This window comes from Vidua macroura, chromosome 5 (genome assembly GCF_024509145.1).
Source record: "Vidua macroura isolate BioBank_ID:100142 chromosome 5, ASM2450914v1, whole genome shotgun sequence".
Lineage (NCBI taxonomy): Eukaryota > Metazoa > Chordata > Aves > Passeriformes > Viduidae > Vidua > Vidua macroura.
In genome coordinates, this window is record NC_071575.1 from 44331622 (window position 1) to 44347453 (window position 15832).

General features: G+C 36.9%; 1 protein-coding gene across 4 annotated transcripts in view; it reads right to left on the reverse strand.

The window, feature by feature from the left end:
- Positions 1–15832, reverse strand: part of TMEM117 (transmembrane protein 117) — a 189910-nt gene that overhangs the window by 96511 nt on the left and 77567 nt on the right. For all 4 annotated transcript variants that reach the window (XM_053978921.1, XM_053978922.1, XM_053978924.1 and 1 more), the window contains exon 4: positions 7122–7221. In XM_053978921.1, the coding sequence (XP_053834896.1) occupies positions 7122–7221 (100 nt within the window). The remainder of the gene's footprint in view (positions 1–7121; positions 7222–15832) is intronic.

Consider the following 15832-nt stretch of genomic DNA (forward strand, 5'->3'; position numbering starts at 1 on the left):
AGATCTTGCTGCAAATTCAATTACAGCTTTATTTTGTCATTTGATATGCCAGTGGAATAGAAACAATCAAGAAGATTGACACTGATCGTAATCTAAATTGTCATGCCCAAACTTTGACAGAGGCATGAGTTAAAAAAGGTGCCAGTCATTCAAGACTCCTGACTCTTCAAACTGCCTTGTAATGTGCATCAAAATGGATTCCTCACTGCTTGCAAATAAACCTATGCACTATTCTTTGCTAAACAGAATTTCCTGGATAGAAGAATTACGTTCCAAAAGTAAAGTTTAAGAGTTACCATTTTTGGCTATTATTTTAGTCTAAAAGTTAAATACAAAATCCTGGAAACTTTATTATATTTAATAATGATGTTATGTTTTCTTTCAACATAGACTTTATACTGGTGCCCTTCCCTGTACTAAAGTAAACTTCATTTTTTAGTCACATTATTATTTATTTTCTATTTATTTTCACTGCAATAATTTAGTGTGTCAGCTATTTTCATCAATATGATAGTATTTCCAGCATCAATGTTGCTCACATTGTGTGAACAAGCCCTAGCAACACATATGCATTTTGAGATTAAATAAAATGAAGAGGTAAATTAATCTAGTTTCTGCAGAGTGGTAATGAACTCTTCATTACTCTAGGATGTTGACATAGATAGTTACATCTCAGCAAAAGAGGACAAGAATAATATTCTCTCTTAATGGACACAAGGAAAGCACTATGAAACCATTGAATAGCTTGCTATACTACTCTACAAATAAATTTTGTTTGTCATGAACACAGACGCAACAGTCAAAAGCAAATATCTAGAAATACTTTTAGAACTCTTGCCAAGAGATTGCAAGCCATTAAAAATGTTTTAATGGCAATAAGTAAACATCTATTCTTATCACAAAAATTAGTAGAGAAGAAAGTACACAGAGTATTCTACAGGTACCAGGTATCTACCAGACAATAACATCAAGTGATGGGTTTACTAACATGTAATGCATGGGCTTTGTTACTTCACCCTACACGGTACTGTGTATTACATCATTATGCTTGTATTTTATAAAGGAACAACATAACATCATTTACAAAGTCAAAATAAGTGCCAAGTGAGAATATATTTGGGGCAGTTGAGTACTTCTATCCTAAAATACAGCAATTAGATTGTGTCCACTGTCTATACAGCAGAGAATTTAAAAAAAGGCATTTCTCAGCAAGACTACCAAGAGGGACTCAGATTCAAAAAATTATTTTAGCAGACACATGTCACTGTGCTCAAAATTATGATTCAACAACTCCATCTAATAATGAAAATATCAAAAACCTCTTAAGAGCCTCCCTGTTCAGCCAAAGAAATCCATAGGCTACATGAGATTCCAGGAAAGAGAAGTTATGTATCTACGGTTGATGTTCTCTGAACATGGAATCCAGGCCCATACTCTGAATATAGGTCTTACCACAAGCAGTGACATTTCTGTCTTTGAGATAACAGCAACAGCTGTGTTCAGGCTCTGCTGAACATTCTGCTATATGCAAGTACATACAAAACAAAATACTCACAAGCTTAGCTTTTTTTTTCACCTGCAAAATAATGTCCAGGCCATAAGACAAAGAGGTGTTGAGAAAAAAGGACAGAGAAAAGTAATGATGAAGTAAGATGAGGAAATAAGCTCACTGTCTTTCACTGATAAGGCAGATGAAGATGGCTCCATACTTTTTCACACATTCACAGCTCCTGAGCTGTGACTTTGTCTTTCCTGCAAACTGCACTTTCAGGGCCAGCCAACATTGTTAGAATACCTCTTTAATGGCAGAGGGAATATCTGAGGCTGCAGGAGTGCTAAGTGGCTGGCTCTGTAAACAACAGGAATGGAGATATTTCAGAACAGAATTACTGAATGAGGTCAACAAAACTCGTGGATAAAGGAGATGTTTTTAAAATAGGCAAAGCTGAATTTTCTAGTAGGCTTTTGAAAAATTCCTCGTCACAGGCTTCTATGGAAACTCAACACTCAGAGCTTTAGGGAAGGTCTTTATGTTGATAAATAACTGATTAAAAGACAGGGAACAGAAGGTAAGTAGGTTAGCCAGACAGCTCTAGCAATGGAGGGAGGTCATTACCAGAGTTCCACAGGGATTTTCTGCAGGGGATGCAGTTATTCGTCATATTCCTAAGCAAGCTGGGAAAATGGATGAGCAGTGAGGTGAGAAAGCTTTATAATGATATTAACTTTCGCACAGTGAAAAGGATGATGGCTTGCTGGATGTGAAGAATTAGGAAAGGTGCTTATGGAAGAAAGTCCCTAGGTAATAAAAAGCCAGATGAAATTCTTTGTAGTTGAATGCAAAGTGTTGCAAAAAGAGCAAAACAATTCTGAAATCAAAAGTCATTATATACACAAAAGTGCACGCATTTTAAGAGCGCATTAGAGGACCCTACCACATACTATTGGCTTGTTCTTACTCTCCTGGTTGGCTTCTGCTTATAGTCATAGTTTAAGGTAGGATACTAGTCTGGGTGGATTTTTGGTCTGACCAGGTGGAGGAACCGGGCTTTTTTACAATTGTAGCCTGAGATTCAATATGGTGCATGTGACAGAAAAACATTCTTGTTTAGGGCTCTACAGATTTCCTGTGTCCTTACATGGCAGTAACCATGAACTTAAACCTGCCAACTATTGATGTTCATAGCATTAAGAATCCCAAGGAAGGTTTCAGCCCTTTAGAGTATTCTTTATAAACCAGCCACAGGCCCCTCTACTGGTTACACTGGGACTACCCAGGTAAGACATGTTAATCACATAAAATGCAAAAATACAGAAAGTTTCTTCACCAGAGGATGAAGACAAAAATGTTTAACAGAGGAATATGAATGAAAAAAAAAAATATGGACAGAATCTATTTCTTTAGCAACGCCAGAACACAAAATGGTGCGAGGTTTCCCCCTGGAATTATAAGGCTGAAAAACTGGAGTTTTTACAGCTAATGCTGAACATCTCAGAGAACAGAAAATCCTTCTTGCATAAGATCAAATAATCTTTATCAAGGGGAGGAGCAGCCCACCAAAAGTTATATTCAGAATGCCACCCAGTGAAACGACTCTTTTCCCTAAAAGACTTCACAGAAGTCCAGGCAACTGTATATGGGAGTCATTATCCATATTCCATTAATGAGGAAAGGGAGTTGCTGATTCACTACTCAGTACTAACCTTTTGAAATCCCAATACTATGTCCTGACAAGAAGTCTTAGGCAGAAAGTCTCTACCTCCATATCCATCCATCCATCCATCCAAGTGGATACGATGTGTCTTGGTCAGCATTGCATCAGCAGAACAATAGTGATCTCTCACTCTGCCATCCAGACTATGCTGGAAGTACTAGTTCCTAACTTCCTACTAATTCATCTGCTAAGATGATGAAAGAGAAATAGTCCTAGAAGTCTTCATTGTCCCACACAAGGGAGAAGTCAAACTGAAATCAAGCAAAGGTGTCAAAAAGAACAGTCAGGAATTGCTGCAATCATTCAGTTCACATTCATTGTGTCAAGTACTCTGCTAAAGCATTCCGATGAGAAAATTCCTGGCTTCTCATTTTAAAAAGAATATGGTGGTACATATGCAGTAAACACTAGTTTGATGAATAATATACTAAACCATCCCTAGAGTTTATCATTGTTTCTGATAACAGGAACAGAGTCTCTGCTGCTCAGTGATTTCTCAAATGTTCCCAGTTCTTTCTAGCAAATAACATGGGAAAAGAGAATCTCAACTAAATTACCATTCAGAAAGAATATAAATAGGAATAGGATTCCTTGTCAGGAGGATCAGCCTGGTATATTCATAGAGATCAGTACCAGACACTGGCTGAAGAAAACTGCTTCAGCTTTTGACAATCCTAGCAAGCAATGTCTAAGAAAGATACAACAAACTTCTAAACTTCTACTGTTTAGACTCTTACACATGTATGTAGGGTTTGTAGGCAGCAATATATCTTTAACGCAAATGGTAATGGCAGCTGGTAAGCAAAGCTCACCATGTGTAGGAGTATAGTTCACAGCTCAGGGCCAATCTTTATAGTCTAAAAAGCCACCACCAGAATGGAATAACAGTTTTGACAGTCTGAAAGCCAACACTGCTCTGCTCTCTGTGTCACTCTTCAATGCCACCCACTCACTCCTATAGCTATCCTCTGAGCATGCCTTACCCCACATGCTCAGGACTTTGTCCCTCACAAAAACACAGCTGCAGCAGGTTGCTCGTCTTCACAGAGAGGCCAGTCTAATCATCCAAGGTTCAGCCCTCAAATCAGCTCCTTCCTTAGCCTGCTTGCACTCTGCCAGAAGGCAGCCATAATTGCTAGCTTATAGGCTTGTCTGGGTGAAATCCAGCCTTTCTTCCAAGGTGCCCTACTGAGCAAAAATCTGTGGTGTCTGCCTCAAAAGCATTCTCCAGGAGGACAATGCACTTTTTATGGGAACAGGAGGGCATGTCAAAGCAGGTACAAGATTGCAAGATATACTTCCATGGCTTCAAAGAGGGAAAAGTGCAGAGAGACAGTCAGTGTACTGAACCCATTCCCTTCTTCACAGACTTCAGAATATCTAATACTTACTACAGATTTCAGCAAAGATGTTTATTAGTAGCAGACACTCCTGTCCAGAGGTACAAAGGAGAAGGTTCTGTAGCCATAGCATGGCCCCATTCTCATTACACACAATGGAAATAATATCGCTGACTTTATTAGAAATTGTGTCAGATCCTGTAACCAAACTAGTGAGTCAGCTAGGAAGTGTTGAGGAGAAAGTCTTACTTCTGCCTTTTCAATCCAAAACAAACAGTGATCCAAAACATTTTCCCATTCCAATTACTTTACTGATTTAATAAGCCACTCCTCACTGTCCTGGGGTAATAATATTGTTTACTGATTATTCATTTTTAAATGGAATCTCATCTGTTTTATTTTTGCTTATTCCCAAAGTTTCCAGTGAAATAAGGAATAAGATCTTAATTCCAGTATGGTTCAAACACAGTGAAGTGAAGGCTACATCTTCTACTACTTCTAAAAGGTATTCATCTTCTGCTTTGGAGTCTATGGATTGATTGTTTCTTTAAAAAAAACTTTTTAAACATTAGAAAACATAAACACTGCTGTTAATGGGAAGATGTGCAAAGGTTCATTTACAGGTTTGTTTTTTCTTTTTCTGTTTTGAAACAGGATGAGGAAACTTCATAAAATATAATACCACAGAAAGACTCCTGTTGCTTTGACATCAATTCCATGCTGGGTTTTATAAGCAGAAGGTCAAGTAAATTCAAATATATATAACACAGCAATTTTTGTTCCTATAGAATAAGATGGATTGCTTAAATTAGATGCCGTGGGAGATGATTTACACCAATGTACATGTCCATGCACCAACATACACATCCAATCTCATCTTCTACTAATTCAGGTAGAGACCTGAAAGTGTAGCTTTGTTTGATGTTCCCAGGCTTAACTGCCCTTGAACACTGTCATTTCCATTGCCTGGTTGATATACTTTGCCTAGAGATTTGCACTGCAGAAGCAATACCACTATTCTCTTTCACCCTGAAGACCTAAACATGAATCACTACACCTCTTAATTCTCCTTATGCAACCAAAGCATGTCCTAAAACACATTGACCCTCCAATCCCATGTTCTCTACTCTTCCTGAAAGCTAATAGAACCAGACTAATTAGTCTCCCCTAATCAAACCACTTCTGTAGTTTCTCCTCATCTCTCTCCCATTCTTCAGTGATAACTCCATCTGCCACAGGAATCTGCTGTGGCACAATCCAATTGTGACTCTGCTGTTGAAGAGACCTGGGAGGGCTTTGAGTACCCAGAAAATGATCAGGACTCTCACGCCTTTTGAATCAATCATTTCCATGCTTTGTACAGTGTTTCACAAAACAGAGAAAGAGAAAAGAGGGACTGAAAAAACCCCACATTACCTAATGTAAAAGAACTTATCTTTATCACTGGAGCCCTAAGTCACATATGTAGGATGTACATGATGTCTCTCAATTCAGCTTAGTTTATGCATCATCTCTTCTTTGACAGTGGAAAAAAGGCATGGAAGCCCATGAGAAAAAAGCAAGCTAAAGGTATTCAGAAGTACCCATTAATTTTATTACCAATTCAGAAGAAGTCCACATTAATTGTCAGCATTAGTCAAGGCACCGATTCTGTGATGTCCTTACTGTAAAGCATATACAAATTATTTTGTCTGTACTTGCTTTTCATGGTCACCGTTTCACAGAGTACAGTTTGTCTTGGACAAACCACAGACACATACTGAACAACATCTCAAAAAAATCCTTGATGCTTTTTTCCCCTTCTGTCTGTTGTACAGTATGTTCCAAATATGGAGGGTAGAAGACATTAAAATATGATTGCTAAAAATCTTACCTAAACTAATCTTAAAAACCTAATCTTAAAAAATAATTAAATTCACTTTTTATCAGTTTGTGTTACAGAAATGCTTTTTCTGAACAATTAAAATGTGCAGATGCTTTATTTTGTTCCCAAAAAATTAGCTGTCATTTTCTGGTTCTCTTTCACTTAGCTGATATTTGGCTTGCACATAGAAGAAAGCCTTTGTAACAAGTATAATCCAAGTGAAAATTTTATTTTACTAAATCCTAAATTAGATACAAAATTAATCAAATAGTTTCACATCAGACTACCTTCAAATCCTGGCATGTAACTGGCTTGCTTTACTTCTCTCATTCCATTGTTCTCTATCACATCTTTCAGCTTGATTTTTCTTCTAATTCTTTTCATTAGACTTATTTATCTTTAGCTGTTACTGTTTCACGGGATAGCAACTTGTGATGCTACTTCATAGCAAAGAAGGGCCACCATGCAGAAGCCAATGGCAAAACTCCCACTCACAGAAAAAAAAAAATCTCCCTGATACATTTTTTTAGTGAAACTCCTCTGGATTGTCAATTGAATACCTGCCATTATGTATTTGTTAGCTTTTTACTTTTCTGGGTTGAAACATTTGAGATACAGAAACTGAGTTTTCTCTCCTCTCCTCTTTCTCTTGAAAGCAACAAATATATTCCTTTCCTTTTAAAATGTAATTATGTTTCTTACCATCCACGCTGTGACAAAATCTCCCATCCAAGTCCCAACTGCAGCTACCTTCATAAAATTTTCATTCCTGATGCCCATGAAGTCTGTTATAATGTATGCACTGTGAAAACAAGAACAGAAACGTAAGATATATACATTTGCTCAATGTAGTTACAAAGAACTTGCATTAGTGACAAAATTTATGATTATCTTTGAAAGATTTCCCATTACTTTCATAGTAACTTTTCTGCTTGATTTGAGTCTTGACATAGAACTGAACCCATAGAGATCGATTTCAACTAGAAATGCAATGTGAATCTGACTTTGAAGTCCATGTCTCTTTTGAAGGTGGTAAAATAACAGTTGGCAAAGACTTTAGGATTATATGAAGCTTCTGGAAGTAGAAAATGCTTTATGCTTTTTTATCTTTTTCCTTTATACAAATAGAATTACAATATTTTTTCAACTCTGTGACTTTGCAAAATCTTTATGAAGAACAATAAAAATCTTTAAGGTGTCTTTAAAATTATAATTGAGCTGCTTGACTTTTCACTCTATCAACCTATACAACCACTTTTTTAACACATCAGTGTAAGCAAGTTTTGCAAAATTTCAATGAGATGTCACTGTTTCTAGATTTATACAATTTATTTGCACAGATATATTTTACTTAAATCCAAAAGAAGCATTTCCATTCTGCTTAAATAATGCAACAGATAGGATTTACAACCTCACTTGGTAATTTGACTTCAAGTTCACCAAGATGCTATAAAGACAATTCAGAAGGTAAAGTTATTTGTTCCAGATTAAAACCTTTCTGAAAAAACCCATACATTTTAATATACTGATATAATTTTCTAAAAGACTTTTGTAGTGGCCAAGAAGAGGCAACTCTCCTCAAGAGCTAAAATGATAATGAATATGAATGGCAATTGCATTTTAACTTTACAAGTGATATCTTTGTTTTCAAGACACTTGTAAACATTTTTGTGTATTGTTATGCCTGTTTAGGAGTGCACATAAGTGACACAGTTATATGTAAAAGTGTCCTTGAACACTGTGCCATCCATTATTCAAATCTCACCATTGTTACACACCAAATATCGCAATGTCTAGGAGCTATACAGACCATATCTCTGCAATTGGATCTCTGCAAACTGATTCCACTCTCTGGGCCAGTTCTGTTAAAATCTAAATATCTGAGCAAGATGGAAGGTCTAGCTAGCACAAATCCATGCATAGTATGGTATAATTTCTTAGAGAGAATTTAGTATGTTGTAGAGCAGAAATATTATTGTCAGTGAATAGTTTCATGACACATGAAAAATGTCCTAGTGTAACAGCCCTTTTCATTATACATATTATGACCTTTCAGCTGGTATGTCACTAACAAAAATGCCATTTGATTATTTTTTCTGTTGAACAGCACATAAATGCTGGATCTGATTTTCTGATGGAAAAAAAAAAAATCCAAACTATTTTTAACAGCATTCCATGTAGTTAAAAGATCATCAGTATCCTAAATTCACCATGTTATAAATAAGGATATAATAACCCAAGAAGAGGAACATCAGGACAGCCTAAAGTCTTCCTACTTCAATGTTCTGTCTCCAAGAGAAGGCAACAGCAGAAACAAAGGAAGACTGAAAACAGGCAAGCACAACCCTCCAAGATATATTCTCCTAGATGCTTTAGAACTGGAAAATATTTGGAATTCCTTTTTTCCTGTATCTTGGGCATGCCATTCTTGTAGCCTCTGTGAAGGCAGAAAATAATCAAGCCTGCTTTCCTTAAGAAGGTTTCTTATTCACAAAGAAGGCATGGCAATAAATGGCATTTGTAAGGAATGGCCCTCAAATGCAAAGCATATCTTAGTGTTTTCCATCAGTAGGAGACACATACAAAACCCCAGGGTTCTCACCTTTTCTTACATGCACTACACATTCTCATATGCATTACACATGATTACAGGTGTACAATAAGCAAACACTTGTACAACACCCCCATAAAACGGGCCACTTGGGCGACCCCTATAGCCCTGGCACATAGAGCAGGCCTGCCACAGCCACCCTGGCAGGCTGCTGGGCACAAGGAGGGTCAACCAAAAAGACTGAGAGGTCACTGATCCCTGAATATGGGTATTACCTAGCAGAAGAGAAATAAATTCAGACATAAGTGATTCTTTTTAATGGAAATTGAAATTCTCAGTGTAATCACTTGTTTTTATGAATGTTAGAAGTATCAGAAGGTTTATAATAAGGTTGAATGAGCTGGATACAATACTTAAATACACAGAAAGGTCTTGAAAACATCACATCCTCCCAACAGTTCTTCTTGTCATTTAAAACATGAAAACATCAAAGAAGTTTAGTATAAATTGTGCATTCCAGTCTACAAGTAATTAATGCCTGAATTAAATATGCAAATTGACAAACCTTCAGTTAGTGTCAAAATAGCATATTATTATAAAGAAACTGTTAGGAATATAAACTGAGCATGTTTTAAGTGCATTTATTGATTAAAATACAGCTACAACTTTTTATGAACAGGAAGAATATTTTTAGAATTGTCATCTTATTAGAAATAGTAATGAAATACATTACTATTTCATTAACTGCTAGCATTACACGTCTGTCTTTTATGCTCTCTGCAGTATTATTTTTCTTTCAAAACACAAAGAGAAATCGACTATTTTAAAATAGGGATTTGGGGCTGCTAAAAATGAATTTTTAAAAAAAACCCTAACACTCCAGTTTTCATTTTCAGGTTTTAGTTTAAGTAGGAATAAGAACACTTGACATTTTCGAAAAAGACATGCTTTCCTGATGGTACTAGCAGGACACATATTATAACAGCACCAAAAGTAAAAATAATTCTGTTGTGGGAAATCCTCACATTTTTCTAGCTTTAGCTAGTGATTAGAGTAGTTTTCTTTAATTGTTTAGCCTTCTTCCTGGCTAGGACCCATGTCTGCACCTTGCAGGAGGACTAAGGTCTGCTGGGTTCCAGTTAACTGTCATGGTCAGCCCAGATTTTCTATAGCTTGTCAAAAGGCTTCTGTTTGCTTCCCCATATGTGTACTGTGCAGCAAGGCACCAGCATACTGCATGAGCAGCACAGCCTAAGGAAACACTGAGTGAAAAAGCACAGCACTTAAAGCCCAGAGTAAAAAAGTTCTTCTGAGACAGGATACGTGTAAATAATTAAATTCTGAGGAGCCAATACTTGTGAACATTATAGATAAAGGACAAATTTGTGACTGGGATTTGGGAGCCTTTCACAGTAACACTGGAAGCTGCAGCTCCAGGGAAACTGCTCTTAGCAGGCCAAAATTTAAGGAAGGTAGAGCAACATTTTAACAGAATTGGATGAAAGAGAAGGATCAAAAGACAAAGGAGACTTGATAAACACAATTCTAAAACAGATTTTAAAAAAATCATATGTAACTGTCTATATCCATGTTGATGCAAAAGGTATGTTAATAACCATGAGTCAGTAAAAAGACAGATGAACCCAGTGTATTTGAACAGTTTCTGGAGTTAGCAGCAGTGTGCACAAAATGGATAAAGAGGGACACAACCACACTAGCCTGGAGATTTTGTTCAAAGGAAAATATCAAAGCATTTTTTCAAAGAAAGATGACACTGCTAAAATTACTAAGTCTGAAAGCAAATGGAAGGTTTTAAATTTTACATTAGATAAAGATGCACAAGTCACTGTGGTGCTATCGACACTGTTCCAAGCCCTGGAAAAAATCTCATGACTGAGACTCAGTGCTGAGATGGTGTTTTCTTCACCATCACAGGATCTAAGAATGGGCTTTAGCTTGAACAGAGACACTTCAATGTAAGGGTAAACCATGAAGTCAAACTTTCTATGGAGCTTTGTCAAACTGGGTCAAGGATTTTGTTGCTTTATGTTACTTCCTGATGGCTAGCATGTCAAAAAAAACCCATGCTCACATTAAAAGGCATTGTTAAATCTATGTGATTAAGTGATTCCCAGTGCAGTAATATAACTTGATTTCCAGATGATAATCCAAAGAGCTCTGTATCTCTTGTGAGGTCTGTGACATAACTGACAATCCAGACACATCTGAACTGAACTCTGACTGTCCTGGGACAGCAGTGAGAGCACAGACACTTTGGGGAGGTTTTAGTTGCCTTTTAAAGTAATTTTAGCAACGTTGATGCATCTTAACTAAACTTGAACTGGTTATTTATATATTCTAGATTACTGAAGGCACTGGGCTGGCACACAGAACACAGTGCATGTTCTGTACAGAGCCAACCAGAACTGCATCCACAGAGTGATAACTTAATGCTCTTTAAAAAGGAGGGGAGGCCTAGATATCTTTTATGTTGAGTAACAAAAAGTCTGTACATGTTCTGCAGTCCAATATGCACTTTTCTGAGGTGGTTTTAATATTTGGCCTTCCCCTTAAATAGCTGATTATCTGTATGGAACTCATCTTGCTTGGTGCTTCTGACAAAGTGAAATGCTTTGACACTGGCAAACAAGTGAAAGCACAGGAGTTTACACAGGCTGCAAAGAAGTATGTGTTTAGATGTAGCACCACAAGCTTCCATTACTGTCAATTTAGAAGAGGCAGAGAGTGTCAGAATAACTGAAAACATACATAAAAGGCTGCAGATACAGTTCCTGATCTGTATTTGTCACTCTAAAATGACAGAATGGCAAGTGAGACACTTGGTAGCAATTCACTCAGCTGAAAAACTATTCTTCTAATGTTAGGAATTGAAGTCAGAGCCACAGGGAACTGGAAGGTGCCCAGAGACAGCAAGACCTGCTGTCTTATAAACTGGCACATCATAATGAGGATGGCATAATGCACAGCTACCAGCAAACAGCACAGAGAGCACAACAGCGATTCATCCAGTCCCTAACCATCCCCAGTGCATGCTTTAGACATGCAGACAAAACTTCTATGACACCAGAACAGAGAGGATTAAGAGGCACTGAACCAGGGATTTTGCTTGACAAGACATCAAAGAGGTAACAGCCACAAGAGGATCAGCAGGCTAATCGCCAAGACACAAAAATCTGAGAAGCAAAACCAGCTTGGCTATAGCAAGGCAGATCGTGGCACAGTACAGAACACCTAAGACTGACAGACCGATTCTGTAACTGAGCATCACTGGTTGGTAACTTATTTATATATGCTTTTTTTGAAACAAGGCAGCAGAACTATGATTCTGAAAACCTCTGCTCGTCAGCCTGCAGGCCTGACGGCTGTGTAAGTTACTCTGGGGACCTTGCTTGTAAAGCTCCCAAGCCACCAGAAGTTCTGCTGCTAGAATACACAGGAGCTCCTCACTGTCCACAGGGACAGGCCATTTAGCTTCTAGCTTTGCAAGCCTGCCTTTAAGACAAGGACCATTGAAAGATACAGCAATTTCAATTCTGTTAATGTAGAAGAGGTATGTAACTTAAATGGTAGGGTACACACGAGATCCAGTCCCTATTCCAAGGGACACTGGTTTAATGCACTTCAGAGTTAGACAATTGAACCTTACTGTCATTCTCAATAGGAAAAGATGATGACACAAGAGGATAAGAAATATGTGTTCAGAAGTCTGTTAGATGAGGTGAATCTGAAGCTGTATATTCCATATTTTGTATAAATATCATCTTTCACAGATAAGAAAAATATTCCCTTTCCTTCACTTTTAGAATGGATGCCACTGGTCAGTATAGATGTTTGGATTAGATCACAATTACAGTCCAAATTTAAGGTGCCTAACAAATTGGGACAGGATTTTTAACATATTTTTGTTTGTAATGTAGCTTTTTCTACAGCTAGTTGTAGGAGTTTCCTGTGTGGGTTTTTGTGGCTCTTATTCCAACAAACCAAGCATAAAGCACTTAATGTCCAACAGAGTCTGGACTTCTCTTTAGAGATCAGGTGGTAATGATACAGATTAACTTTTGCCTAATGATGCTAGTCTTCCTAGGCTGTCTCCACAATCAATGGATCTGACAGCAATTCAAAGCAGGATGTTAATTTAGATTATTTTCTTCTATGGCATAGTGATGTCATATATGAAAATGGCCAACAGCTTACATCAAAAGGAGTTGCAAAATGCAAATCATAGTGAGAGACCTACTGCCAGAGGCTGTGAGAGTCTGCATCTCTACTAAGAAAATCTTAGGGACCTGCAAATTCAAAAGCATTAAGGACCTCCATTATGGGAGAAATGCAGCCCTTTGTGTAAAGGTAAACTTTTGTGAGTGTTGACACGTACTTCCAGCAAGTTTAAATGACAGGATTTGCTACACCTACATTTTTGTGTGTGCCTGTCAAACCCTAAATGACAAATAAAATTGGAGACAACAAATGGACAAGTTGGGAATTGAACCCAGATTTCTTCCCTCAGATAAGCGCCGTTCTCCATCACTACACAAGTGCTCTGCTGAACATTATGTACTAACCCTACCAATTTCACTACAAGGAATTTATGATGAAGAGGATAGTGTGGGGAAAAGCACAAAGGTGCCTGAAAAAAGAATTAAACAAATTGATTTTTCAGATTCATTATGTCCATGAGATATCTTTTACAAACTTTCCAGGAGTTTGCTGTTCATGTGCAAGGTGCATCATAAAAACATATATTCTGTTTAGTGAGAAAGAAGAAAAACAAAGGCTGCAGAGTGCATTAAGCATTTTTCTGCTGCAAATATAGGCTACAATACTCAGCCAAGGATAGGTTGCAGAAGCATTTTCTAATTGTACTGTGAACAGATGAATGCTCACCCATTCACACATAGCACAGCCTTACCTGTCCCCACCACACACTCACACCAGCACTGCAGCTTATATGTAGCTGTTTATGCTTCCATTTCAACTCTATCACTGCTGCATAAGTTGTTTTTATTGAAGCAATGACACACAGGGTTGCCTCTTACATGCCAGTTTGGTACTGCAGGAGAGGATTAAGACATTTTCTCACTGCTAAGTGAATTGCTTACTGAAAATTATTTTAGTGGATAATGAAACAAGTCAGGAGAACTGTGACAAGTTAAGAGACTCTTGCCGCTTTTTAGCATTTCCTTTAATAGGCTAGTAAAATTCTGCAACTAATCTGTAACACTGTACTGTGTGCTATATATTAAATGACCTATTTGATTCACTCCATGTGCCTATATATTAGGATATCAGAATAGTTTTACAGTAAAAAGTGCCAAAATGCAAGATAAAACAGGTGGCCAGGGACACAAATACAACAGGTGGCTTTGGGGACTTGTTAAGTGTTGTAGATATGCTTATCTTAAAATACAGATAATTTGTTTGGTGTCTGGTATTTCAGAATATTTCACCTACTAAAATTAAAAAGTAACAGATTTGGAAATAGTATTAATATATTTGAAAAAGCAAGAGAAACTAAAGAATATATCAGGCAGTGCATTTATAAAGATGAAGCTAGATTAGTCATTTAGAAAAAGAGATGTGGTGAAACTTTTTTTAAGAAATAAATAAATAAATCTTTGTTTTTAAACTTGGTGAGATACTGGTAAGAATAGATTTGAGTAATGTTGCACTGGCTGTACTGTTCAGAAAGGGCCATGGCTTGCACATGTCCATGCCTGCTTTTGACATTTTAATATGCCTAAGAAAGGAAATAGATGTGTAGGAATAATCTCAGAAATTGAAGTTCAAAGACAAAAATATTATTTACTTTAAAAAAAAGATAACTGTTCTTGCCATCAACAGAATATAAACAAAATTAAATAAAATAATATAGCTGGAACTCTATCATTTTAACCAAGCACTTTAATAACTTTAAAACTTCAGTGAATTTCAGGAAAAGTTCTTACTTTCTATCTGTTTCAGCTGTAGGGATGACAGAGAAGTTTAAATGCATTATTACAATGAATAAACAAGTAACTTCAGTATTATTGCTTTTCAGAAAGGGGAAAGCAGGACAATTTTCAGTTGTTACAAAACACCGGATGAACGCTGCTTATAAACAGCAGTCTAACTGGGAAAGCAGAAGCAGAAAAATATTTAACTAAATTTTAATAAAAACTTGTAAGTATTAGCAGATGATGCAACTTTGCATATTAATCATTCTTTAACTTACTAAGCTTCCCTGAAAATTTGATTTTAAAAAATTGGGTTTTTTTATTTTAAAATAATGAAATGCCAGAAAACTACAAAAAACATGCCATAAGTTAATGAGTTGGAATAGAGGGAATGAAGAAATGTTGACACAGAATCTCTGCTGACAGATACTCAGTGATCATGACTGAAGAGAATTTGAGCTGGATCTGAAAAGACTTGCAAGCCACAGCTTTAACAGGGATACTACAAACTGATATAGCTACAAACCGGCCCTAAATAAGAATCTTCTGAAGCACTTTGTCTGCAAATGTTTTTTTCTAAAACATATCCAAGTTCTACAGCCTGCAGACACATAGCCAGTATTCTGTGGATAAATCAAAATTAATTGGGAAACTGTCATAGAAGTTAAAGTTATTATTTAAAACTACTTACAGGTGCAAAGAGAATATATCTTTCAGGTTGGGTGGGGCTTTGAGCAAGCTGGTCTAGTGTGTAGCATCTCTGCCCATGACAGGGGGGTTGGAACTGGATGATCTATAAGGTTCCTTCCAACCCAGACCTTTCTATGATCCCATGATTCAGTTATGTATATTTGGCTTTGAATCTGCTTAAGATGACTGGTTTCTATCAGTCTTGCTTCAGTCTATAA